The sequence below is a fragment of the Asterias amurensis genome, chromosome 17 (assembly GCF_032118995.1).
Source record: "Asterias amurensis chromosome 17, ASM3211899v1".
NCBI classification, from domain to species: domain Eukaryota; kingdom Metazoa; phylum Echinodermata; class Asteroidea; order Forcipulatida; family Asteriidae; genus Asterias; species Asterias amurensis.
The window spans coordinates 1,866,122-1,890,808 of NC_092664.1; the positions used below are offsets into that span (position 1 = coordinate 1,866,122).

At 38.5% G+C, this 24,687-nt stretch overlaps 1 protein-coding gene across 3 annotated transcripts in view; it reads left to right on the forward strand.

Annotated features, from left to right (window-relative positions):
* The window catches only part of LOC139949449 (pumilio homolog 1-like), a 59,775-nt gene extending 35,544 nt beyond the window's left edge, over positions 1 to 24,231 (forward strand). For 2 of the 3 annotated variants that reach the window (XM_071947785.1, XM_071947786.1), the window contains exons 8-22: positions 1,240 to 1,380; positions 1,853 to 1,976; positions 3,090 to 3,173; positions 3,523 to 3,659; positions 4,533 to 4,734; positions 5,805 to 5,939; positions 7,493 to 7,720; positions 8,938 to 9,132; positions 10,417 to 10,512; positions 11,737 to 12,008; positions 12,563 to 12,772; positions 13,629 to 13,919; positions 14,632 to 14,726; positions 14,927 to 15,010; positions 15,872 to 24,231. In XM_071947785.1, the coding sequence (XP_071803886.1) occupies positions 1,240 to 1,380; positions 1,853 to 1,976; positions 3,090 to 3,173; positions 3,523 to 3,659; positions 4,533 to 4,734; positions 5,805 to 5,939; positions 7,493 to 7,720; positions 8,938 to 9,132; positions 10,417 to 10,512; positions 11,737 to 12,008; positions 12,563 to 12,772; positions 13,629 to 13,919; positions 14,632 to 14,726; positions 14,927 to 15,010; positions 15,872 to 16,118 (2,541 nt within the window). In that variant the 3' untranslated portion in view covers positions 16,119 to 24,231. The remainder of the gene's footprint in view (positions 1 to 1,239; positions 1,381 to 1,852; positions 1,977 to 3,089; positions 3,174 to 3,522; positions 3,660 to 4,532; positions 4,735 to 5,804; positions 5,940 to 7,492; positions 7,721 to 8,937; positions 9,133 to 10,416; positions 10,513 to 11,736; positions 12,009 to 12,562; positions 12,773 to 13,628; positions 13,920 to 14,631; positions 14,727 to 14,926; positions 15,011 to 15,871) is intronic. The other variant, XM_071947787.1, reaches the window with a different exon arrangement.
* Positions 24,232 to 24,687: the final 456 nt, after the last annotated feature.

Here is a 24,687-nt window from a genome sequence, read left to right on the forward strand (position 1 = left end):
AACTCACACACACCCCATGATCTTAAAACATTCAGTGGCTTGTGCACCATAGCGCCCTTTAAACTAGTGGGATACAGTTAAAGGCAGGGTGCAGGCCTTGAGCTTCGCTCTTGAAGGGGCACAATATATATTTTTTGATAAGGGGCAATTCTATTGGGAAAATTTAAGTTTTGTATTGGAACCTTGCTGAGGGCACCACAGCAAAAGCACAGGGCACCACAGTCTGGCAAGCTGGCAAGGGCACCATTGCATTTTCTCCTTGGTAAAGAGTGCCTCTATGGAACATTTCAAGGGGCACAAAGGCAATTACCAAGGGCAATTGGGGCAGTTGCCTCCATTGCCCCCCTATAAGTACCTGGCCTGGACAAAAACAAAAACTTTATCTCCAAAAAATATCTTGCATTGCCTCCTACATAACACTTTTGCACTGGTTTCGTTTAGGCATGACCCACTTCAATTTAGACATTTGTTTTCAAATAGTAATGCCTATATTTCTAGTTCAACAAAAGTTTTGAGTAATAGACCAACCAACTCGTTTATCTGGTGTTAGTGCAGGTATAAATGTACCGAAATGGCTGCAGTAGTCATTTTATTTTTCTGGATTTAAATGGAAAAACTTCCTAACGGAAACATCACACCAACTTTGACAATGAAGAACTTCCAATTTTAAACGGAAGAAAACCCCTGTAAGGAAAGCCCACGCAGTCAGATAGGGACTGAAAAACCCAATCCACATGCAAGGCTTCTGTCCTCGAGTCAAACCACTCTCCATGGAGGTGAAAGGCATAGAGAAAAACCACTGAGCCATCCTGACTTCACATACCATTCATGTCATTATTAGCATCAGAGACAAGCTTTCTCCAAAATGAAGGAGAAACTATAAATCAAAAGTAAACTTGCGGGTACAACCATGTGTAAATCTCTTAGGGTGAGTGTTAAAGTGCCGGTTTGGTCTCGACGTTTTGAACAGTATACTCTGCTCGTCTTCAGCAGAGTATACTGTTCGAAACGTCGAGGCCAAACCGGCTCTTTTCAGAGCCAACACTCGCCCTAAGAGACTTACACATGGTTGTCTTGATAATTTACTTCGACTTCGTCTCGGTAAAATTATCAAGTCCAGGCCTCGGCGCGGTTATAAACCACTAGTTGAAAACCTCTTCACTACACATTGATTCCCTTATCATTACATGGTGTTACCGCAAACCTTTACTATATGTCAATATTATTGTTGTAATACAGGTTCCAGGCCAGCTGCAAATTGACACTGGACAAATGGAGTCTGGCGGTAACATGGGTGACCCATTGCAGTTTGACTACTCTGGTCAACAGATGGTACCCAGCATGGATAGTCCTAGCTATGTAGACTACTCACAGGGACAGGTCAGTACAAACTAAACTAATATCTAAAGTCTTTGATAGCGCACGTATCTACCAAACAAGGTACTCAAGGCGCTGAGTATATACAAACTTCCAGAAAGATAGGTTGTTGCAGTGATGAATTTAGAGACCCAATGAGTTAGCACCTTGCAAGGTGCTGCGGCGTATACAGCAGCCACAGCCAGGAACACCAGGGCAAACCCCTTCTCTTTTCGATAAGTGCACTGGGTTCTTTTACATGCATTACACAACACATGGGACCAACGGCTTTACGTCCCATCCGAAGGACGAAGCAACGGTTGGTTACCCCCAGTACGGCAATGTCCCAAAATGTAACGTGAGTAACCAATTTTGTGTCAAACATAGCTTGAGTACCCGTGGAATTTCACCTATTGCTGTACCTACAACTGCAACTCCGCAACTGTGTAATTCTAAAACTCACTGAATGTATTGGTCTTTTCAAATGCCATTATAGCCTGGTTCTGTACAGATGTTTCAGCCTCGCCAAGCAGCACAGCAGGCCATCACTGTGCAGCAGTTGACACCACAGCAACAGCAGCAGTATGCACTAGCTGCTGCGGCACAACAGCAGCAACTTGGTGAGTAGACAAACTTGGGCCTTAGATTAGCATGTGTAAATCTCGTTTGATTAGTGTTGGTGTTGTAAACCACGGGTTCCTCTCACAACTAACACTACTCAAAAGAGATTTACATGTTGTTCTACAAACCTCACCTGATTTTGCACATTTGCAAAGTGAAGTAATTGTCATGCAAAGCCGTTTGAATGTAAAATGATAGTAATATTGGAGTTTATTCTTCTAAACACAAATAGAGCTGTGGTGCATCCATCTTGTTTCCTTTTCGTTTAAGTGACCTAAGGTTGGAAGAACAAAATAACATTCTTTGGGAAATAATGTCAAATAGACAAGTAATCTCTCTTCACTGTTTGAAATCCATGACTGCCCATAGTACCTTCGAAGCTATGTTGCCATCTCCCTTGTGTAGTGAACAAGTCACCCAAACTAGCTAGTGAGAGAGCTTGTTCCACTGCTGCCTCTCGCCCATGGAATGGTCTTCCTGTCCCAATTGAAAAAGCTCAGACTAGTCTGTCCATCAACAAAAGCTCTCAAGACTCACCTGTTCTCCAATTGGTCTTTCTTTTCTCCTTATAAGCGCCTTTGGTAATTTGGCGCTATATAAGTCCATAAAAAAGAGGGCGACAAAATAGAAGATGGAGAGGTGAACTTAGTACATACAGGGGCATTGCTTGGCAACAGACAGCGCAGGATAGAGTGAGATGGAGAATCGTGAAGAGGCTTTCCTCCTGCAGTGGAGTGAAATGGGCTAGAAAGAAGAAATCCAGAATATTGTTGTTATTATTATTAGACATGACATCTAAACCATAAATGGCCGACCGTGTTAGTTCGCAAAGTAAAGGGAAAACCACGCAATTTCGAGGCACATTTGTGTGGATCATTGTATTCTACTTTAACAAGATCTTTCCAACCATATGCATTTTACAACAAACGGTTACAAACGTTTTTTATAGACCAACTCGTCCGATCCAAAGCAACTTGTTCCTTTAACCTACTGTAAACCTGAAGGTTAAAACTGAGACCATAGCATGATACAGCTCAATGATGTACACCTTCTATAGGCTGATTGCCCACACCACTCAACTTCTTTATGTATGATTTCTGATTTGATTATAGGTTTAGCACCGACTGCGTTTGCACCCAACCCCTATATCATCACTGGGGCACCCAACAGCCAGGATCCATACTTGGCTATTGCTGGTTAGTATATTCTTTCTCAGTAACTGTTATTCCAATAGGTGTTCTAGGCACTTTTTGTAGGACAAAAAAACACAATGTCCACAGATTTACACTATTAAAACTTGATTTAGTGGGCTAAACGTATCCGAAAAAACAACCGGTTATAAACAGCTCCAGCTGGTTTTAACCGTTTAAACACCTCCACGTGACATGCTCTCTACCAATAGGAATAGCGAAACTGTCTGAGGTTTTTATGAACGTCTGTGCACGTCTGTATTTTTGTCTTTCTGTGATATGAAAATAAATGTGGTATGAATGAATGGTTTATGATGGCGTTGACTGAGATTAATTTGTTGTTTACCATCTGCAGGTGGTGCTACTGTAGTACAGCCCCAGTATGCGTATGGTGTAGCTCCATGGAGTGTCTACCCAGTGGGTATCATACAGCAGCAGGGACAACAGCAACCCAATCAGCAGCAGCAACCTGGACAACAGCAACAGCAGCAGGTAGGATTGGCAAACTCATGTGGCCCTGTAGGCTTCAGACGGGGCCCAATTTCATAGAGCTGCTAAGCACAAAAATTTGCTAAGCATGTAACTTCTTCCTTGGTAAAAACAGGATTACCAACCAAATTTCAATTTGTTGCATATGTTACTGGTATTTCAGCTGTTGTTTTCTCATCCTGAAATTCACGCTGAAATTTGGTTGGTAATCCTGTTTTTATCAAGGAAGAAATTTCATGCTAAGCAAATTTTTGTGCTTAGCAGCTCTATGAAATTGGGCCCAGATGATACCAAAGCCTCTATCCGTATGGACTGTAAAGGGGTAACCCTGTTTCAGCCCTAGGAATAGGTGACAACGGCCTCTGGCAAAACTACATTGTAGCCCACACCTTGAAGTGGCCTTCGGGCCTTGTGTTTCTGGCAACTTGCATACAAAAAATAAAAAGTAAGGGATGAAACATGTTTACGTATATTGTTCGATAGACATTTTTCTTCTTTTAATCTATAACCATTTCAATAGTAAACCCACAAGGGAAACTGACTAGGTAAATAATTAGTTATCTGAAGTAGAAAGTTGCATTCCCTTAAAGCTTACGGCGATCCCTTGGCTTCCGCTTTCCAATTTGTATCCTAAACTTGGGTATGATCCATGGCCACACATCAATTAACGTTTTTTTTAATTCTAAATGGTATAGATAGCTCAGTTGGTAGAGCGCTGGCATGTTAATCCAGAATTTGTTGGTTCAGATCCTGTTGTAGTAAATTTTTCTGTGTCTCCCCCCCCCCCCTAATCAATAACCAGTTCGATAGCATGTTATAATTTACCATTTAAATCTTAGAATAATGCAAGTCATTTTTGTTGTGGTTAATTACTAGGTTCGAGGACAGAACGGTCGACCAATGACCCCACAGCAGCAGCAGCAACAACAACAACAGCAGCAGCAACAGCAGCAGCAGCAGCAACAACAACAACAGCAGCAGCAGCAACAACAACAACAACAAGGGGACCAAGCTGCCAACCAGGCTGCCGGGAACCAAGCTGCCGCTTTGGCCCAAGCTCAAGCTCAGGCTTTGCAAGGTACCTTTTATTTCAATTTTAATTTTGTTCACTTCTATCAGACACTACAAATAATAATATTAATCGTTTTTTTATATAGAGCTTTATACACCTTGTCTCAAAGCGCTTCCAACATTATTGCCCCTGATCACTAGTGGCCAATTTCATAGAGCTGCTTCAGCAAAAATGTTGCTCAAGCACGAAAACAGCTCGCTTATTTCACACATGTTACTGGCCAAAATGTTATGCCATATACATTGATTGTGACTGGTAATTAGCTGTTGTTCACTTAGCATAACAATTGAGTGGAGTCTTGGCCGGTAATCTGATTTTACTAAGCAAGGATTTTTTTGCTTAAGCAAAATTTTTTGCTTAAGCAAAATTTTTTGCTTAAGCAGCTCTATGAAATTGGGCCCAGGCCTTTTTATTCTTACTGTGCCAATGTTTTCTCATTCATATTTGATACTAATTCATTTTTACATGTGATTGTATACACACTACTATTCATTTCCTGAATACTTAGTGTAGCTGATAGCTAGATCATTTTCACAGAACTCAGGGAGAGTACTGAGTATACAGTGTTTACCCACATCGGTGTAAGGGGTTTATTCTTTATCCCTGATACAAATATAACATCTCTACGATAATTCTCCTTTGAAGGGTCTATGTACTTTTTGTAGGACATAAAACACAATGTCCACAGATTTCCATAAAACTTTCACAGTTTGAAGATGATGATAGTAGAAAGCTACTCTGAAAATCTTATTTGTTGAGGTGCTGTAGTTTTTGAGAAATGAGTAAAACAATGTCATGAAAATAATTTTCGTCTCAGTGATCATGAGATGAAAATTATTTTAGCATGTACAAACGTAATTTCATGACACTGTTTTACTCACTTCTCAAAAACTACAGCACCTCAGCAAATAATATTTGAATGTCTGCTTTCTGCTATCATTATCTTCAAATGGTGTAAGTTTAATGTAAATCTATGGACATTGTGTTTTGTGTTACAAAAAGTACCCAATTCCTTTAATATGACTGCATTTGAACCCTGATCATTGTTTAACTTTTTTAATGAATATTGCTTTCAGCTGGTTACCAAGTGATTGCCCCAGCCTACTATGACCAGACCGGTGCCCTAATAATCAACCCAAGGCCAGGGGGTGTTGGTGGACCAGTACGCCTCGTCTCTCCTGCATCAGTTATAGTCAGTGCTCCTCAGCAAGGTAAAGAGTACTCTTTATATTTTATTTTATATTTCATTTTATTTTGTACAACATCCAATTACAGAACGGATACAAATATTAATATTAAACATTATAAAAACAGTTAAATTTAACAGTAAATTAAGGAAGTAAATGAAACAAAAATACACATACACACATGGCAAGAGGGGAAAACCCATATAAAGAACAGACAAAACATGAAAGACCCAATAGGACAATTACTTGACTAAATACTAGGGAGGCAAGATGAGTGAGGGGGAGGGCTGGAGCACTTGCTTGACTTGGACTTTGAAGGCAGAGATGGATTGGTGGAAAATGTCAATGGTAATCAATGGAAGGGTTGGTTTGGGTGATTGAATTAAACAAGGAGGTGAGACGGTGTATGAAGCCCTTTGTAGTGGCATTGACCCTGTTTTTGGGGACAATGAATAGACCAGGGTACAAGGGTTAGGAGGGGGGACTTTAAGGGGGAAAAGAGAACGAAGTTAAAATTAGAATTGACACATTTAAAAAGAAAATCCAATTCTATAGTTTCCCTACGACTTTTGAGTGAGGCAAGAGAAATTGTTTGTGAAATATTTTAGTATCATATCTGAACTCTTGCATGAGCCGACCGGTCGCTCGTGACTGGTTTCAATCTGCTCTAGAATTGCAAAGCTTGTGGGTTTGAATCCCACCCGAGTAATATGCCTGTGATTTTTGTTCACATGACTCTGGGAAGTACTAAGTATACAGTGCTAACACACATCAGTGTTTATGGGTAAAACCAAAATTAATATGGTTTCAATCCCTTAAGAAAAACAGTTGCAAAACAAAGTAAATAAAGATTGCACAGCCACACAGTTTTCAGAATGGGAATGAGGACTCTTGAGGGCGCTATTGTGACCCGTTTTTTGTGTGGCCGCCTTTTATGAAAAACAAAGTTAACAATTGTTGTTTCCACATGATCAATTTATCACTAAACTAAAACTAATATAAGGAGGATAGTTTAAAGCATTTTGAGAAACATTTCACTTAGAAGTAGTGTGGTTATTTAACCATTGGTGCACAAATCGGTCGCTAGCAGTCGACCATCAAAAACACGTCAAATTGGACTTTTATAAACAGTCATAACTTAATAACTACAACCCCCATTTAAACCGTCCTCATCCGGTCGTTTAGAGCGATTGTTGAGCTTTTCGTTTGGTGTGATGTTCAACAGGGAGTGCTAATGAAAATTTTTGAGAAAAACACGGTTGAACATGTTCTTTTTTTTCTTTTCTTTTTTTCTTAAAAAAAAATTAATCTGTGCAACAAAGGGTTAACAAGATATCAGATTTTATGCCCCCAATCTTGACTCTGAGAAGTGTAAGCAGATGGTGTATTCCAATATGGGATTATTCTTCCTGCATGGACATATCTGCGGCGATATCTCAAAAACGCGACCGCCTTTTCAAATGATATTTCCAGATACTGATTTTATGTTACACATCTACATTTCTGTAGGATTTAAATGCTTGAGCGGTTCAAGAAAAGGTATACTAATGCTATTTGTGTATTTATTTACTACTCAGCACCTGTCATGAATGGTCTACCAGCCAATGGATTCCGAATGATGGGTAACCAGCAACAGAATCAACAGCAGGGACCTGCTGCCCTCTCCATGTATGGTAGTAACGCCATGGCCTCTAATGCTCCACAGAACAGTGGTAGTCTAGGTACCTACACAGCGCCTAGCAGCTCAGTGTTTAGCAATGGTAGCATCGGAGCAGTAGGATCGTCTGTGGGACCAATTGGAACAAGTAAGCTAATACAAGTTTATATCAATATAAACCACAAGGGAAACTTAACTGGGTCAATTTTAAAATGATTTTGGGGGTTGAACAAAGAATTGATTGACAAAAAGTCCCCTTGAGGTGATCCCCTGGCTGCCGAACAAAGATATTGACAAAATAGGGAAACCGTCAATATAGGGCTAGATAGCTCAGTTGGTAGAGCGCCAGCACGTTAATCTGGAGGTTGTTGGTTCGATTCGCACTCTAGTAAATTCTTTGTTCAACCCCAAAAATAAAATGCAGGCTGAATAGGTCCCTTGCATTGACCACCAGCAATGAGGTCAAACAATAAAGATGTGTATGCACTGAGCACAGGGCCCTTCATATAGCTGCTAAGCACACAAATTTGCTAAGCATGACATTTTTGCCTCGATAAAAACAGGATTACCAACCAAATTTCCACGTGATTTTCAGGATAACCAAACACCAGCTGAATACCAGTAAACAAGCAATATGTAACAAATAGAAATTTGGTTGGTAAACCTTTTTTTATCAAATTTGCTAAGCAAATTGTTGTGCTTAGCAGCTCTATGAAATTTGACCCAGCTCTCAACCAATAAAAGGTCTTCCTTTGACCTCAGTCATGTGACTTTTGTTTGCTTAGAGAGTGACAGTATAACTGTCAAGACCTTTCCTGGCAGGCAAGCTTGTACATGTCATCAACTTACTTCCCTAAAATACTGTTAATTAATACCAGAAAGTAGTTTTGAAAAGTCCTTTAATCACTATACTCAAGTGATTTGTTCTTTCAACTTGTGCTACATACTTCCTGCTGCCCATTGCTGGTTTTGTTTTTGATTCCATTTATTTATTTACAACATGAAGCTTTGCTCTAATTTGTTCAAGTTGAAAAGCTTTGAGATTAACTTTTTTTATGCTTAGTGTATCAATGCAATAAGATTGCAACAACGCAATAATATTAATTTTCGGGAATTCCGTGCTTACATCAAGCGTAGTAAGCAGGGAATTTTTATGTGTGCATGTGTGTACTCCACATTACTAGGCATTCTATGCTTACACAGCTAGCACAGAAATTTGGCGTTTGCATAGTAAGCGAGGAATGGTGATCAAAAGCGGAGAATGATGATCGTAAGCGTAGAATGTGGCAGTAAGCAGGGACATGAGATTGCGTCCAGATTTGCTCGTTAATTAGTCGTAATTAAGACCAATTTCTTTCTTGCCAGGTTTGGGTTCTTCAGGACCAGACTCCCCTACAGCTCGCCGTGACTCACTGACTGGTAGTGACTACAAACGCCAGGGTCTCTCTATGAGCCAGTTCTATGGAAGCTCTCCACAGCTGGGTCCTATTGGGATGCCCTCTGCAGGAGGTTCACTAACCCCTCCCCCATCACAAAGTGGACTCGGTGGACTTGGACTTGGTAAGCGCTGTCTCCAAGCTTTCCTCAATTCTTGTTTTATTTATTTATTGTAAATCTTTAAACTTACACAATGTTTACATGGTGGACAGGGGCTGTCACGGTTATACAAAAGTACAAAAACTGTCATCTTACAATGTGCACAACCAGACCCCTGCCAACAATAAAAATATAGTTATATAATCATAAAAAGTAGATTGTATTCTTGAGCAAAAGATATTGCTGAGCAAGCAGGGTACCAGTCACAAACTGTGTATGTGATATGGTAGGTTTGTTTGTCACCTTTTTATAGTAAGCATTAAGTATTTGTGCATAGCTACTTTTTGTGATTAAGCAGCTCTACGAGATTGGGCCTTTCATAACACAGCTGCTGCAAACAGAATTGCATTCTCTCAGTAATGAATTTTTAAGCTGTACATTGTCTTCCACCACATAGGCGTATCAAAGCGCTCAATATTGATTTCCTGCAATATATGTGGAGCTACATTTTGTATGAGACATAATCTTTTTACAGCATCATGTAATAATTTGCAAGGTGCTGGGGCGCAACATGCTGGAAGTGTCGTGGCCGAGCGCTTAAGATCACCGAATTCAAACTCCGGTGTTTCTCATCAGCAGAGTGTGGGTTCAAATCCCAAGCCGTTACACTTGTGTCCTGAAGCGAGACACTTGACCATTGCTTCGTCTTTCGGATGGGACAGAAAGCCGTGGGTCACATGTGTTGTGTAACGCATGTAAAAGAACCCAGTGCACTTATCAAAAAGAGAAGGGGTTCGCCCCGGTGTTCCTGGCTGTGGCTGCTGTACGCGCCGTAGCACCTTGTAAACCCTTATAAGGTGCTAACTAATTGGGTCTCAAAATTCATCACTGCAATTACCTATCTTTCTGAAAGTTTGTATATACTCAGCGCTTTGAGTACCTCGTTTGGTAGATACATGCGCTATTTAAGACTTTGATATTATGCTGCTGATCAAACCAGGAACACTGGGGCAAACCACTTCTCTTTCCAACAAGTAGACGGGGTTCTTTTTCATGCATAACACAACAAAGGAACTTTTGACTTTACATCCCATCTGTTGGACGCAGCAATAATGGATAAGTGTCTTGCTTTAGGACACAAATGTAACGACCGGGACTCGGACCCACCCTCTGCTGAACAGAAACACCAGAGCTTGAGTCCGGTCGGCCACTACACACCAACATCTTATTGTTAACAGGTGTCCAGTCAAGTAGGACATTATTGTTCCATGGTTCCTAATTTGTAGTGATTTTATTTGTACTTTGTAGATAATCTATTGACCGCTCCAAGCTCTTCCTGGGATCGTACATTGCAGAAGAGAGACTGGGGAACTGGGAGAGCTGTCAACCCAGCTGCACCGTTTGGTAAGAAATCAAATTAAGAAATGTTAGCTTAGGAGCAAACCCTAGCCAGATTTCATGGCTCTGCTTATTGTTAGTAAAAATATCTGCGCTTACAGAAGCAGGGAATTCCGCACTTATGTTAAGCGTATTTCACTGGGTACAGGGAATCTTTGCTTGTTGATGTGCATTCTCCACATTTAATAATAGATAATAAACATGACATTTATATTGCGTCTTTTACCAGAGGATGCAAAGCGCTGGAAAAAGAAAAGAACGGAGAGCCAGAAGGGCAGGGTGGGGGGGGGGGGTTACACTGGAGAAACCCAGATTACATGCGAGCAGAGAAAAGTTGAGTCTTGAGGGCCTTTTTAAAAGGGGTGAGACCAGATAAATTTCTAACATAAGCGGGAAGGTTATTCCATAGCCTAGGGGCAGAGACAGAAAAAGCACGGTCACCAGCCTGTTTACGAGATTTGGGAACTTGAAGACATCCTCCGACAGGAGCGAAGACAGTACGAGGAAGTCTTCCGGGTATGAAGTAGAGATGAGAGGTAACTCGGAGACAGGTTGTTGGCATTCTTTAGTCACACAGCTAGCGCAGAAATTAGCGCTTGCACAGGAAGCAGAGAATGGTGATTGTAAGCGCAGAATTCAGTGGCAAGCAGAGCCATGAAATTGGCCCCTGCAAGGTTGAATAGACTAGCTTGGGTGTTCTTGTCTCGAAAATTAGATTTGAGGTAACACTGTGTATGTTTCAATGAGTTTGATGTGATTGTCAACAGGGGTAGGATTCCAGAGCTAACTCTAGAAGGTCCTTGAGATTAAGTGTCTCGCCATCTCATCTATAATGTTCATTCTTGTTTTAAAAGATGGAATAATCTTGTGTCTAATCTTGTGTCAAAATTCAATCTTTGCCGAAAGAAATAAAATGCTAACATGGAGCAAAAAGTCACATTGTATTCAAACGGGATACCGTAAACACATGAAAAGGTACATTTTTATGTAGTTTGGAGTTTCGAGTTTGAAAAACCTGTTAACTACCAGACCTTCACAAGTTTCTCATTGACTTAAAGATTTTACAATGGAAGATTTAGAAGATTTTGCCCTTTGCAAATTGAAAATGGACTTGCCCTTTCAACTTTAAAATTCCTGGCCTGAATTACCTCTACTAATAACATTTTCTAATTGACAGACTTCTCTGGAATAGTGAGTTTTATGTTGTTTTATCACTTCTTCAATTACCAGGTTCAGAGGTGAAATTCCGCAGTGGAGCTGCAACCACATCCAGCGGCTGGTCCAACACTCTCTTCCCCCCACGTAGCCTCCGTAGCTCCGCCTACATGGAGAAGAGCGCCCCAGGACGCAGCCGTCTGCTTGAGGACTTCCGCAACAACCGCTTTCCCAATCTGCAGCTACGTGACCTCTCGGGTCACATCGTTGAGTTCTCTCAGGACCAGCATGGCTCTAGGTTCATTCAGCAGAAACTAGAGAGGGCTACATCCTCAGAGAGACAGATGGTAAATAAACAATAGCTGGATATTTCCAGGTGGAAATTATGCATCAGGGATAAAGAATATTATTTTTTTGTTTTACCCATATACACTGATTTGTGTTAGCACTGTATACTCAGTACTTTCCAGAGCTTTGTTGAAATCAACAGGCATATTACTCGGGTGGGATTTGCACCCGCGACCCTTGCAATTCTAGAGCAGTGTCTAACTAACTAGACCACCGAGATTGCCCAACAGCTAGAGGCAGCTACCGGGCAATCTCCAGTAGATATTTCCAGTAGACAAAACACTCCAAAACTTCACCATTTCTAAGGCAACTACACTGGCTCCTAATGGCCCAACGTATTGAGTTCTGCACACTGGTCCGTACATTCAAATCATTAAATCACATTGCTCCGAATTATCTCTCTTCACTTTTTCATATCCATGGCTGCCCATATTTCCTCCCTTTGAAGCTACAATGCGATCTCCCTCAAAGTGACCCATAGTACTTTTAATGAATGGATGCATATATTTCCATGACATTAAATATATCTTATGTTGTACCAATCCTATACCAGGTGTTCAGTGAGATCCTAGGTTCAGCCTACAGTCTGATGACAGACGTCTTTGGCAACTACGTCATCCAGAAGTTCTTTGAGTTTGGCACAACAGAGCAGAAGCAGGCCCTGGCTCAGCGTATCCGTGGTCATGTCCTGCCATTGGCACTCCAGATGTATGGATGCAGAGTCATCCAGAAAGCCCTGGAATCCATACCTCCTGAGCTTCAGGTAAGAGGAGATTTACCACTTGTTGTCTTGTTAAGGAAAGCATCGACTCTGTAGATTACCCTAATGCTGCCCCTACCCTCAGGTATACCTTCTTTATTAAAGGCAGTGGACAGTATTGGTAATTACTCAAAATAAGTGTTAGCATAAAAACTAACTTGGTAATGAGCAATGGAGAGCTGTTGATAGTATAAAACATTGTTAGAAATGGCTCCCTCTGAAGTAACGTAGTTTTTGAGAAAGAAGTAATTTTCCATGTATTTGATTTTGAGGCCTCGGAATTGGATTTTGAGGTCCCGAAATCAAGCACCTGAAAGCACACAACTTTGTGTGACAAGGTTTTTTTTTTCTCCATTATTATCTTAAGTACAAATTTTCACAGGTTCGTTATTTTGTGCATATGTAGAGATACACAAAGTGAGAAGACTGGTCTTTGACAATTACCAATAGTGTCCACTGTCTTTAAGGAAAGCATTGACTCTGCAGATTACCCTTATGCTGCCCTTACTCTCTGGTATGCTCTCCCATTAGGAGAGCTAATTGAATTACCCTTTTTGGGATCTAATAAAGATTATTGTATTGCATTGTATTGTAAAAATATTGATTACTTCAAGTCTCTGTAATAACTAATCTTTTCAAATTTGCCTTTTACTGATTTTGTTGTTCTTCATAGTATTTTAATGTATGTGAAATTGTGGGTCGTGTCAAACTCCCTGCGAGTCTTGTTTATTGTTGTTTTCATCTGTTTTCAAGATGTCTGTTGTCTCGTTATATGGTTTATATTGGTTTTAATCTTCTTTGATTGTGTAAGACTTGAACCTTGATTGAACTGTGACCTCTTTTCTCTTTGACCTCACAGCTGGAAGTTGTCCAAGAGCTAGACGGCCATGTCCTGAAGTGTGTCAAGGATCAGAATGGCAACCATGTAGTGCAGAAGTGTATTGAGTGCGTGGATCCTGTTGGGCTGCAGTTCATCGTAGAGGCATTCCGCTCCCAGGTGTACTCGTTGTCTACACACCCCTACGGCTGCCGTGTGATCCAGCGTATCCTAGAGCATTGCACTGTGGACCAGACTAAACCATTGCTGGATGAGCTACATGAACACACTGAGCCACTAGTACAGGATCAGTATGGAAACTATGTCATCCAGGTCAGTACTGGAGGGTCTCTACCAAAGAAATAAAACTGTTTAAGCAGGGAATGATGCTAAACAATATTCTGCGTAGCAAAAACAAGCAGGATACTTTATATATATTTTACATGTGACATGGTATTTTAGTTGGTAACTTTATTCTGGTAAGCATGATTATGTTGTGCTTAGCTACTTGTTGTGCTTAAGCAGCTCTATGAAAGGAACACGTTGCCTTGGATCGGTCAAGTTGGTCTATAAAAAGGGTTTGTAACCGTTTTTTTAATAAAATGCATATGGTTAGAAAGATGTAAAAATTAGAATACAATGATCTACACAAATTTGCCTCGAAATTGCGTGGTTTTCCTTTAACTGTGTGAGCTAAAATGGTCGGCCATTTATGGGAGTAAAAAAAAAAAAAAATTTGATTTCCATAAATGGCCGACCATGTTAGTCAACGAGGTAAAAAGAAAACCGTGCAATTTCGAGGCATGTTTATGTGGATCATTGTTTTCTACTTTTACAATATCTTTCTACCCATATGCATTTTATACCAAACGGTTACAAACGCTTTTCAAAGACCAACTCAACTGATCCAAGGCATCGTGTTCCTTTAACATTGCTGCTGTAGCCAATAGCCATAGTTTACTGATTTTCTTCACAAACTCCTTTTCCTTAATTTTGATTGAGCTTCCCCTTACCAATGGTTTACCTTCATCTTGTACCCCTACAGCACGTCTTGGAGCACGGTCGACCAGAGGATAAAAGCAAGATTGTAGCTGAGCTGCGAGGCAAGGTCCTACTGCTGAGTCAGCATAAATTTGCAAGGTAAGCCAACGAGATCTTCCTCATTGCATTGGTTTCAATTCTTTCTCATATACAAATCTTTCTACAAGCTTTGTCGTATTCAGATCGTGTGATAGAAGTTTTCTGCAAATGATTTTCTTGCCGTTAATAGAATGACGTTTTAAAGATTGATCTGTTGTTGTCATTCGGGCCTTGATACTATTGTTTGGTTATTCTTGTAGCAATGTGGTAGAGAAGTGTGTGACGCATTCCTCCCGACCAGAGAGGGCGCTACTCATTGATGAGGTCTGCTCCTACAACGATGGGTGAGTCGTGGTTTCAGATTATTCTAATTCTTGGGACAAAACAATATAACAAGCGAAGGCGATCCAGGGAAAGGCAAATGTCATAAAACTGTCATCAAAAAAGATGTCAGGCCCGATACTTCTTGGAGGCAACAAAAGAGATTGCCTCTACGGCCCCTGGTTATTGCCTTGGTGCCCTTGAAAACCTTCAAGTAGTAATTTATAATTACCTCATAGTGCGCCTTCAAGGAGAAAATGCCTTGGTGCCCTTGACCTTTCAAAAACGAAGCAGATAGGCCTGAGATGTGCCCTCCCAGGTTCTAGCTTCTTGACCAACTACACTTGAAGAGGAAGGGAAATGACCAATTAAATTTTGTGATGTACTCTTTTTTCAATAGATGGATTGCAATATGCTTCATCGACCGCCATCTTTGATGTATTGACAAGGGAAAAGTGCACGCGCACTTTTCCTTTGTTAACACATCAAAGATGGTGGTCGATGATGCGTATTGCAATCCATCTATAGATAAAGTCCTCATTTGGACTGGGGGAAAAAATTATAATTCTCCAACCTCACGATAAAATGGTGTAAATTGCCATTGTATTCGATACCCTTCTAGTGCAAACTTTGTCAATCTGTTCCTTTAATACTGATATGCAATTGAACTTTAAATTAAGGGAACGCCTTTCCCAAACTTGCAATCACAATCGTTGCAATGGGGTTTGTTCTTTAGTAAGTCAGAGAGTCTGGTGTTTGTTTCTAATTGTTGATTATTTTAAAATCTCAAATGACTCTATCTTATGCTGAAGTAACACACAACTTGGTGGTTATTTTGGTATATGTTTGTATTGTTTGAAACTTATAACGATAATTCCTCCTAGAAACAACAGTGCCTTGTACACAATGATGAAAGACCAGTATGCTAACTACGTGGTTCAGAAGATGATTGACGTCGCAGAGCCCAACCAACGCAAGATACTGATGCACAAGATCCGTCCCCATGTTGGAACGCTGCGCAAGTTCACCTACGGCAAGCACATCCTGGCCAAGCTGGAGAAGTTCTTCATGAAGAGCAGCAATGATCTTGGCCCCATTGGAGGACCCTCTAATGGAAGTCTCTCCGTATGAGTTGATAGCCTTCTAGAGTGAGTTGATCGCCTTCCTATGGTCTATCAATCTGTCATTCTGAAAAAGGGCGAGTACAGATGTCAAGGAAGATTTTGATGTTATCTCTTTTTCCAGGCTATTAGTGGATCCGATGATGCAGAGAAAAAAATAAAGTTTAAAAAAATTAATTGTTAAATCTTGATGCATGGAACTTAAAATCTTTTTCCCAGTTAGATTTAATTTTATGAACAGGTTGGAAAGACCTTCATTTAGTTTGTAGCAGTTTTGTGGCAAATAAAAAGAAGAAAATGCTCATGAAAACAATAAAAAAAATTATAACTTTGTTCAGAAAAATAATAAGAGGCAACAAATAATGGGAATAATTGACTAAGCCTCAAGAAAAAAAATCTTGAGTGAATGTGAGAAATTAAAGAGAAAATATAAAAAATGATTACAAATTCTGAATTGGGAAAACAATTTTAAGTTTAGTTTAAAAACATAAATGAGTTTCAACCATTACTTGTATTAGTTCTTTTTAAGCCTTTTTAGTTACTGCTGTAAAAAAAAAGTTTTACATAATTATTTTGGGGAGAATGGAGGAATATGGTAAAGGGAGTGATTTTTGTTAAGGAGTTTGCTTGTTATTGGTTAATGGTGGTTAGTTTGTTAAGTGGTCATAGTTACTCTTTTTCAATTGTTTATTTTTATTTTCCTTTTTTAAATTAACGTTTCATTAATTGGTTATTAAGTAAAATTGTAAAGTAAAATTGGAAGAAGTACCGGCTTTTGTTTTTCCGGAGTTACCGTAGATTTTGTGGAGTGTTAAATATTACAGGAAAACAATGCTCAGAAATTATTATTATGCTTGCTTTATAAAGGAATTCTGTGTAGAAAATGTAGACTATTAGAATATGTATAGTATATGCCGTGTTTTTGTAGATAGTTTTGAGAACACAGAGCTATATATGAGGAGTTGAACGAGAGGTGAAAAAAGAAAAACAGTTGTAAGAAAAACTAGACATTATTTTTCTTGTTTTTTTTTTAAACAATGTCGAGACTGATGGCCTCTTGAATTGAAAACAAAGTTTGCTTGATAGTTGCTGATTTGACTCGAATCTCATTTATGGCTCTGTTAAAGCGTCATTATTATCACACTAACACACTAGGGATTCTATGGTTGTATATGTATTGATGTATGGTTGCATATAATTGAAAATAGTAGTTTACTGTAGTTTAGCTTTATAAGGAATCTAGCTACCTTTCTTTGTAATTCTTGCTTGAGTAAAGCCACTTTTATACTTGTGGATAAATAAGAAGACAAATTCCCTAAAAATACTTCAAAAGAATCTTGAATTTCACAAACCTAGAGATGTATAAAAAAAGGACATTTTTGATGAATCCGGCAAATAATAGTCTTCTCTTTTTGCAGATATGAAAATTAGATAATTTGACGCCTGTAATTGGGTAGGTTCTTTGTTTTATGAGCGTCTTGTTTTTTTTGAGCGTCTGGCAAACTAGTGATGCAGTTTGCCCTTATAAATATGTAAAGCATGGGGACTTTATGATCTCTCTTGTCTTCCAGTTTGTGCCTTGGTATTAATAAGGACAGTGTATTTTTTAGTTAATTTTCCTTTCATTTTTCCCGACTCTTTTATCTTTATCCCCCACCTATTTTTTCCCTTTTTTTTAAAACCATTTTTCCAACAAAATCATACTGAAGTATCCATCTACCTGTAAATTGAGTCTTTCCATATTTTTGGTAAATTGTTTTTATTGAAATACTTGCAAATGTTTGAGGCTCTGGTTGGTACATTCAAATGATTTGATTGGTTGATTATGGTCCGACTGTGGCAAGAATGTATGTAAATTAAGGGCGTGGCCTAGTTGTTGATATAGCCTGATTGGTTGATTGATTGATTGATCGATGGAAAGATTCCCTGTAGAGTTTTGGTCAAAAAGGTTGCTGATGAAGTAGGAAAATTTGAACTGTTGTTGATATCAGAAAAAAAAAATTGAATGGTGTTGTTTGATTTGGGATTTGATATTATTTGAACAAAATTTTGGGGCCCATGCGTTGAAATGTAATTCTGGGTGCAAAAGCCATTGGATGCAGATGAATTTGACCTCTGTTCGTACAAAGGTGAATTCTTATCAGTGTCCTGAGGTTGGGTTGTCCAGAAGCGTTTAAGCGGATTGGGCTGAAGAATGTACCTCTACTTCAAGATGGGATTATCTAGTCAAGAATCATCTGTATGTCCCTTCCACTCTCGTCAGATGCAGTCTCACTCTTCTTTTTTACCTTCCCTGAATTGTTTTAAGTTTATTTTATAGAATTTTAGGGTAAATCAATTGTATTTTAATTGTACATTTGTATGATTTCAGAGGTATTTCTTTCTTGTGTAAAGTGGATAGTGGACCCTGTGGATTGTAATTGGTATGTACAACTGGACATATTTTGTATAGGTTTTTTTTTGTAAGCAAGGTTGCCCATTGGATACTAAAACATCAAACCCTGGGAGTGTATATACCTTTGAAGTAATTGACTAAACAATTAACAATACATCATGGAGATTTGTAATTATTTGAAGAAAACAAAATGGGGAACAAATATCTTGCCCGGGTTAAACCAGATCAGAAAATGTTTGATTTTAAGACATGCATTGTACAAGTTTAAATAGGGGTGTTTTTTTTGTTGTATAAGAAGGAATGAGAATTAGTTTTAAAAGAATTCTTCTGCTAGAATTATGAAAGATCTGTTGCATTGAAAAAAACCTTCACCTCAAAATGAGTTTCCATTGAGCCAGTTCAATATAGCTGGAAAACATCACCAAATGCAGTTGCCAATTTAAACTGATGAATTGACAGTTCATGACTTGGCATTTTAACAGGTGTCCAAACCAGGGCCCTCTTTCACTGAGCTGCTACAATTTTCTGCTTAGCGAAAATGAGCAGGATACCACTCATACCACTCATGTACAAGTGACATGGTATTTTGGCTGGTAACCTTAGTCAAGTAAGCATAATTTTGTTGTACTTAGCTGCTCTATAAAGCTGCCTTAGCACAAAAAGTAGATAAGCACAACATAGTTATGCTTACCAGAATGATGTTACCAGTTAAAATACCATCTCACATGTACAATATGTGACTGGTTTCCTGTTTGTTTTTACTTAGCTGAAGATTGGTAAGCATAATTCTCTGCTGCTTAGGCAGCTCTAAGAAAATGTGCCCTGGTTAATAAAACTGAGCTAATGAGGAATGGAACAGATTCCGTTTGGATGCACCTTCATGATATGCTAACTTGATTATTTGTACTCAAGCCATAGAGTTATATATAAGAACAAGAGGGCGCACGGGTGATGCTTCTTGCACAAAGGCGACGATACCGCAAGGAGACACGCGCGCGCCATTATGTACGGGCGTTGAATATGAAACACACGCTGGAGTTTGTGTTTATTAAACGCTACGCGATGCTGTTTTGTTCAACTTACAAAATGGCCGCACAAACACACGCTGTGAGATGCCAGTTTTGTCAACTTAGAAAATGGCCGCCTGCGCGCATGCCGGAGCGGGTATATAGGCCTGTGCGCCCTCTAGTTCTTATATATAACTCTATGACTCGAACCTAAATGAGTTTAGATTGAAACCCACTGCCCTGTGGGTATGGCACCCTTTTCAATGCGGTCTTAACCATAATAAGTATCAATATATTTCATGTTTATTGGGGACGATAGTATTTCTATTTGAATTGTATTTTATTGCACTGTCCACTAACAGCGAGGCATAGCTGGCTTCAATGGTGCTACATTTGTTTATAAAAAAAAAATGTTTTCCACATAATAGCGATCCACGCTTTCTGTGGGTTCATGTAAATTTTGTCGGCCATTTTTTGCATTGGCTCGACCCTGTAAATTACTGTACCAAATTAAAAGAAGACTCAAAAAGACAAAATTGAAAAACATTGTGAGCAAGTCGACCCTTAAGACAAAACGTTTCATGTCAAAGCCTTGTGTGTTGTAATAAAAACAATTAGCATCGAGTCAATTAATGTACTGGTCTTATCTTTCAGACCATTTTTTTTATAATGTTAGGAGTTGGTTATGTATGCTCACCTAGCTTTAAATGGTGTTTAAGTTGTCTTTATGTGCATGTATTTTGTAGTGAAACGGTGTTTGCTTGTACTGTTTTTGAAACTGAAAGTATGGATTCTTGGCATGCTTGGTCACGATCAACTTGAAATTTTGTAGTTCTGGTTGAGGTTTCAATCCAACGATAATAACTCCTAACAAATGTAAACCCAAAGTAGCTTGTTTTTGTTACAGTCAAGGAAATCATTTCACTTTGCCCAATCCAAGGTTGGCATTATCACAGTTTCCTTTTGAGATTTTGACTATATTTGCATCAAAAATCAAGCAGGCTTTATTGGTTAATAATCTATCTATTGTTCAAGTCTAAAAGCAGCGTTGGATAAAAGTCTTGTAAGCAGTTTTGCACATGAGTTTTGAAGCAGTTCTTACCGCCCCAAAATGTGACTTTTGTGAGATGCAAAAGGCTGCGTTCTCATTCCAATCGTAAATACATGTTGAAGTTCAAACATCCGAAGTTGCATACGAATAATAACAATTGTGTAATGCTCTGAGCAATTCAAAAGATTTGGTTTTTGACATAAACATCTAGAGGGAATGTGTACATTTTTGGGAGTCCTCGCAACTATTGAAATCTTCAGTTTCTAGATGTAATGTACTGAGAATGTTGAACTTATTGGAAAATTATAAATGCCATTTTGTTTTGGTTTGTTGTTTTGTTTTTTCCCCGTGGATAATTAATAATGCTTTAGATGTATTGTAAAATAATTTCTTATCTGCAAGTCACATGCTTAGCTTCAGTGTATAAAGATTGTCTTAAAGGGCTTTGGGAATTTTTTTTAACCTTATATTATCAATGGACTTTGGCTTCTTTATATCTTTTCTGCTTGGTTTTGTTTCTTGTAATTTTTGGGTTGTCTTTGAGATTTTGTTATAAATATCTTGTAAAATGGAAGTTTTCTTTTATTTGTGCATAATAAGGATGGAACCCTATCGGAATTTTTGGCTGGTTTGTTATATGTTTCCACCAGTAAGCATGTATACATTTGTAGATTGTTATTATTAAATACATGTAATTGCAAATACGCTAATCCTGAACATTTCTGCTACAGACCTGTACAAACAAAAAAGTATAATAATGTACAAAATGTGTAAATTCCCTTGTAGCTTTGGAACAAATAATGTATAAAAGGAACTTCCTACTGGGTGATCAGTTTATTGATATGATGTTAATAGTACGAGTAAGAGGCTAGATCTTCAACAGGGTGGCTGAGATTTTGGCTCCTTCAAATTCTCTCTTTCCTACTTTGGGGGTTTAAAACGCTCCTCAAATTCTATGCAAATCTTTGGTAGGAGAAACGAAGCTGAAACATAAATGCCCAGTTTACTTTTTATACTAGATCTAGTATTTCCGGATGCCTAGATTTCCTTATTCATAGCCCAATGAAACTGAACTACATTGTTCTAATTTTTGTTGTGAAAATAGAGTGTCCCAAACAGAAAGCTTATTCAATGTCACAACTTCATTAAGAATTCATTATGCTACTGCTCGTTATTTTTAAGTCATGCGATTATTGATCATGTGACTTATGAATGCGTCGAAACATGGGTGCGTTTTCACGGCCGTAACCAAAACCTGTTTCGGTTGAACTTGCCATTGGTTATTCACTGTCCATTGACCAAAGCAGTTAGTGGTTACGAACACGAAAACGCACCCCCATGTCTACATTGATAAACATTTCAAAATCCACAGCAGACGTGCATTCAGTCGAATCTTATCAGCTTGGAGCGACTACGCAATGTACTTAAGACACAAGGTACCAATAATCAGCCACCCTTGCCGAGATTGAACTTCTTACTGCCCTTCTGTATGAAAGAACGCATTGTAAATTTGTAGTTTATTATTTTTCTGAGTAATTTTTTGCAGGAAATATACCATAGTTGTTGATAGTCTCGACCCCGTTTTTCTACTGGACGGTGACTGTACAATGTATAATATCCCCTCACTCTGTACATTTGTGAACTGTTTGATGTATTCAAATTCTCGAGGATTTAGACAGACTCAAACAGTCGTTGGTTTGTCACTTGTATGTTTTTTCCCTTGCACAGAATTGAAAAGAACAATACCATACGGCTGTTTGAGTACATGTTACAAAAATAATCCATTTATATGAAATAAATGACTTTCTGTTCTGGCCTTTCCTTATAAAGACAAAGATATTTTGCATTTCACTTAACGTTGTGGAAATAGTGCCTTGAGCTAAGAATGAATTATTTGTAATAAAACGTTGGTTTTCATTTTGAATCCTTGCATTGTACATGGTGTAACAAATTAAGAATAAATCATCGCGCATTTTTGGCGGAATTTTTTGGTATTTATAAAAACAAAGAACCTCTTTTTTCTGTTAAAAACTTCTCACTTTTCTAATAAAATGAATACACTTGCAAATGATTGTGTTTTGGGGAATGACACTGTGGTGTTAACTTGCAAATGGTGTTTTTCCTGAGGGTGACCAGTTTCAGGAATTATCCTAAACATGAGGGGGGTTTTATTGTAAAAAATTAAAATGTGTTTTTATACCTCTTTGCAATTGTCATATATACCTGACATAATTGGCTTGCAGTATGCATAAATGTTACTTTGATCATGAAGTTTTAATCATTGATTACATCTGTTCTAAATAATATTAGTGTGTCAGGTATAGCCACTCTGATCAGTTGTAGGTCAATTCTTTACCTGTTGGTGATGATCGAATGAAGTCTGAATACTGAACTAGGAACTGACCATTATGATTGAGTGAAGTCTGAATACTTAACTAGGAACTGACCATGATGACTGAGTGAAGTCTGAATATTAAACTAGGAACTGACCAAAATGATTGGGTGAAGTCTGAATAATGAACTAGGAACTAACCCCCACCAATGATTAGCTATTTTAGATTTTCAATGGAGGCTTTTCTCAAACCAGGCTTGTGCCTCACTCTTTGAAATGAGTTGCAATGGAAACACTTCAAAAACGGCTGTTCTGATACTTTCCCAGTGTTTTGGCATTTGCCATTATGCTGTAATAAAAATGAAAATGAAAAACAAAACAAAAAACAGGATAGAATAATTTTTCAAACGCACTCACAAAACTATGAAATAATCAAGAAAACAAAACACATTTTTGACATTGTACATTGGTGTATTTTCAGTTTTTTTTGTTTTTTTTTTGCCGAGCAATTATACAATTATCAGTTGGATTTATAACAGATTGGACATACTATGAATTTGAAACCGGTAATATTTGTAAATGCTACATGTACTTTCTCCCTAATATAAATAGGCCAGAGTGCCATATTTGTTAAATAACAATTTTATGTGTATACCTGTGTCCAAAATGCTATAATTTATTTCCTATTTTATAATTGATTTTTCTTTTTTTGTTTTCACTTTTGGGAAATCATAATTAATACGACTTTGTAGATTTGTGTAATTAATAATAAGAGTTTTCTTTTCGCCATGCGGCAAATTCTTTTTTGGGTCGTTGTTTTTACCCCGCCTGTATAATTTCTTTATTGGGAGTTTCACAATTGCAGATGAGATAACAACCAGAAGTGAGTTTTAATTTAGTTTTTTAAGAAAGTCGTCTGTGAACTTTCATGCTAATGTTATTAATTGTTAATGTATTCAAAAATGCAAATTGAAGGCATGCAGCCTAAGAGAGAACCAAGTTTTTATAAAGGGAAGGCTTTGTGACCGAAGTAAGATTGTTCCCGCATGGTTTTGTGGGTGAAAGTGTAGTGTGACAAAGTAGTGTAATTGGACCAAGGTGTATGCTGTGCAACACCTTTGTGTCCAACGGGTGAATAAAAGGTTATGTGTAAGAATTTAGAGAAGTTGTCGTAAAGCCAAAATGCATTGTAATTGCCTAGCTTTCTTAAACACACGCTGATCTGTACTGCTAATAGCACCCGCATTTGTGTCGCTGATGGAGAAAAGAAAGAAATCGTGTCCTCTGCTAGGTTTGACTTATTTACTCAAAATAAACTTCCCGCTTTTGCAAATGTGACCATGCTTGTCATTGTGTGATTCTTTCATAGTACTGTGACATCAGTTCACTTTATCGAGATACTGCACCAATGTTAAGGGAGAATCGTCTTTTGAATTAAAGGCAATGGACACTATTGGTAATTACTCAAAATAATTATTCACTTAAAACCCCACTTGGTGACGAGGCATGGGGAACTGTTGATAGTAATAAGACATTGTGAGAAACGGCTCCCTCTGAAGTAGCGTAGTTTTCGAGAAAGAAGTAACTTTCCATGAATTTGATTTTGAGATAGAATTTGAGGTCTCAAAATCAAGCATCTGAAAGCACACAGCAACTTCGACAACCAATTGAGTTCAAATTTTCACAGGTTTGTTGTTTTATGCATATGTTGAGATACACCAAGTGAGAAGACTGGTCTTTGGCAATTACCAATAGTGTCTACTGCCTATAAGGTATGAGAGTGTGCCACTCCCT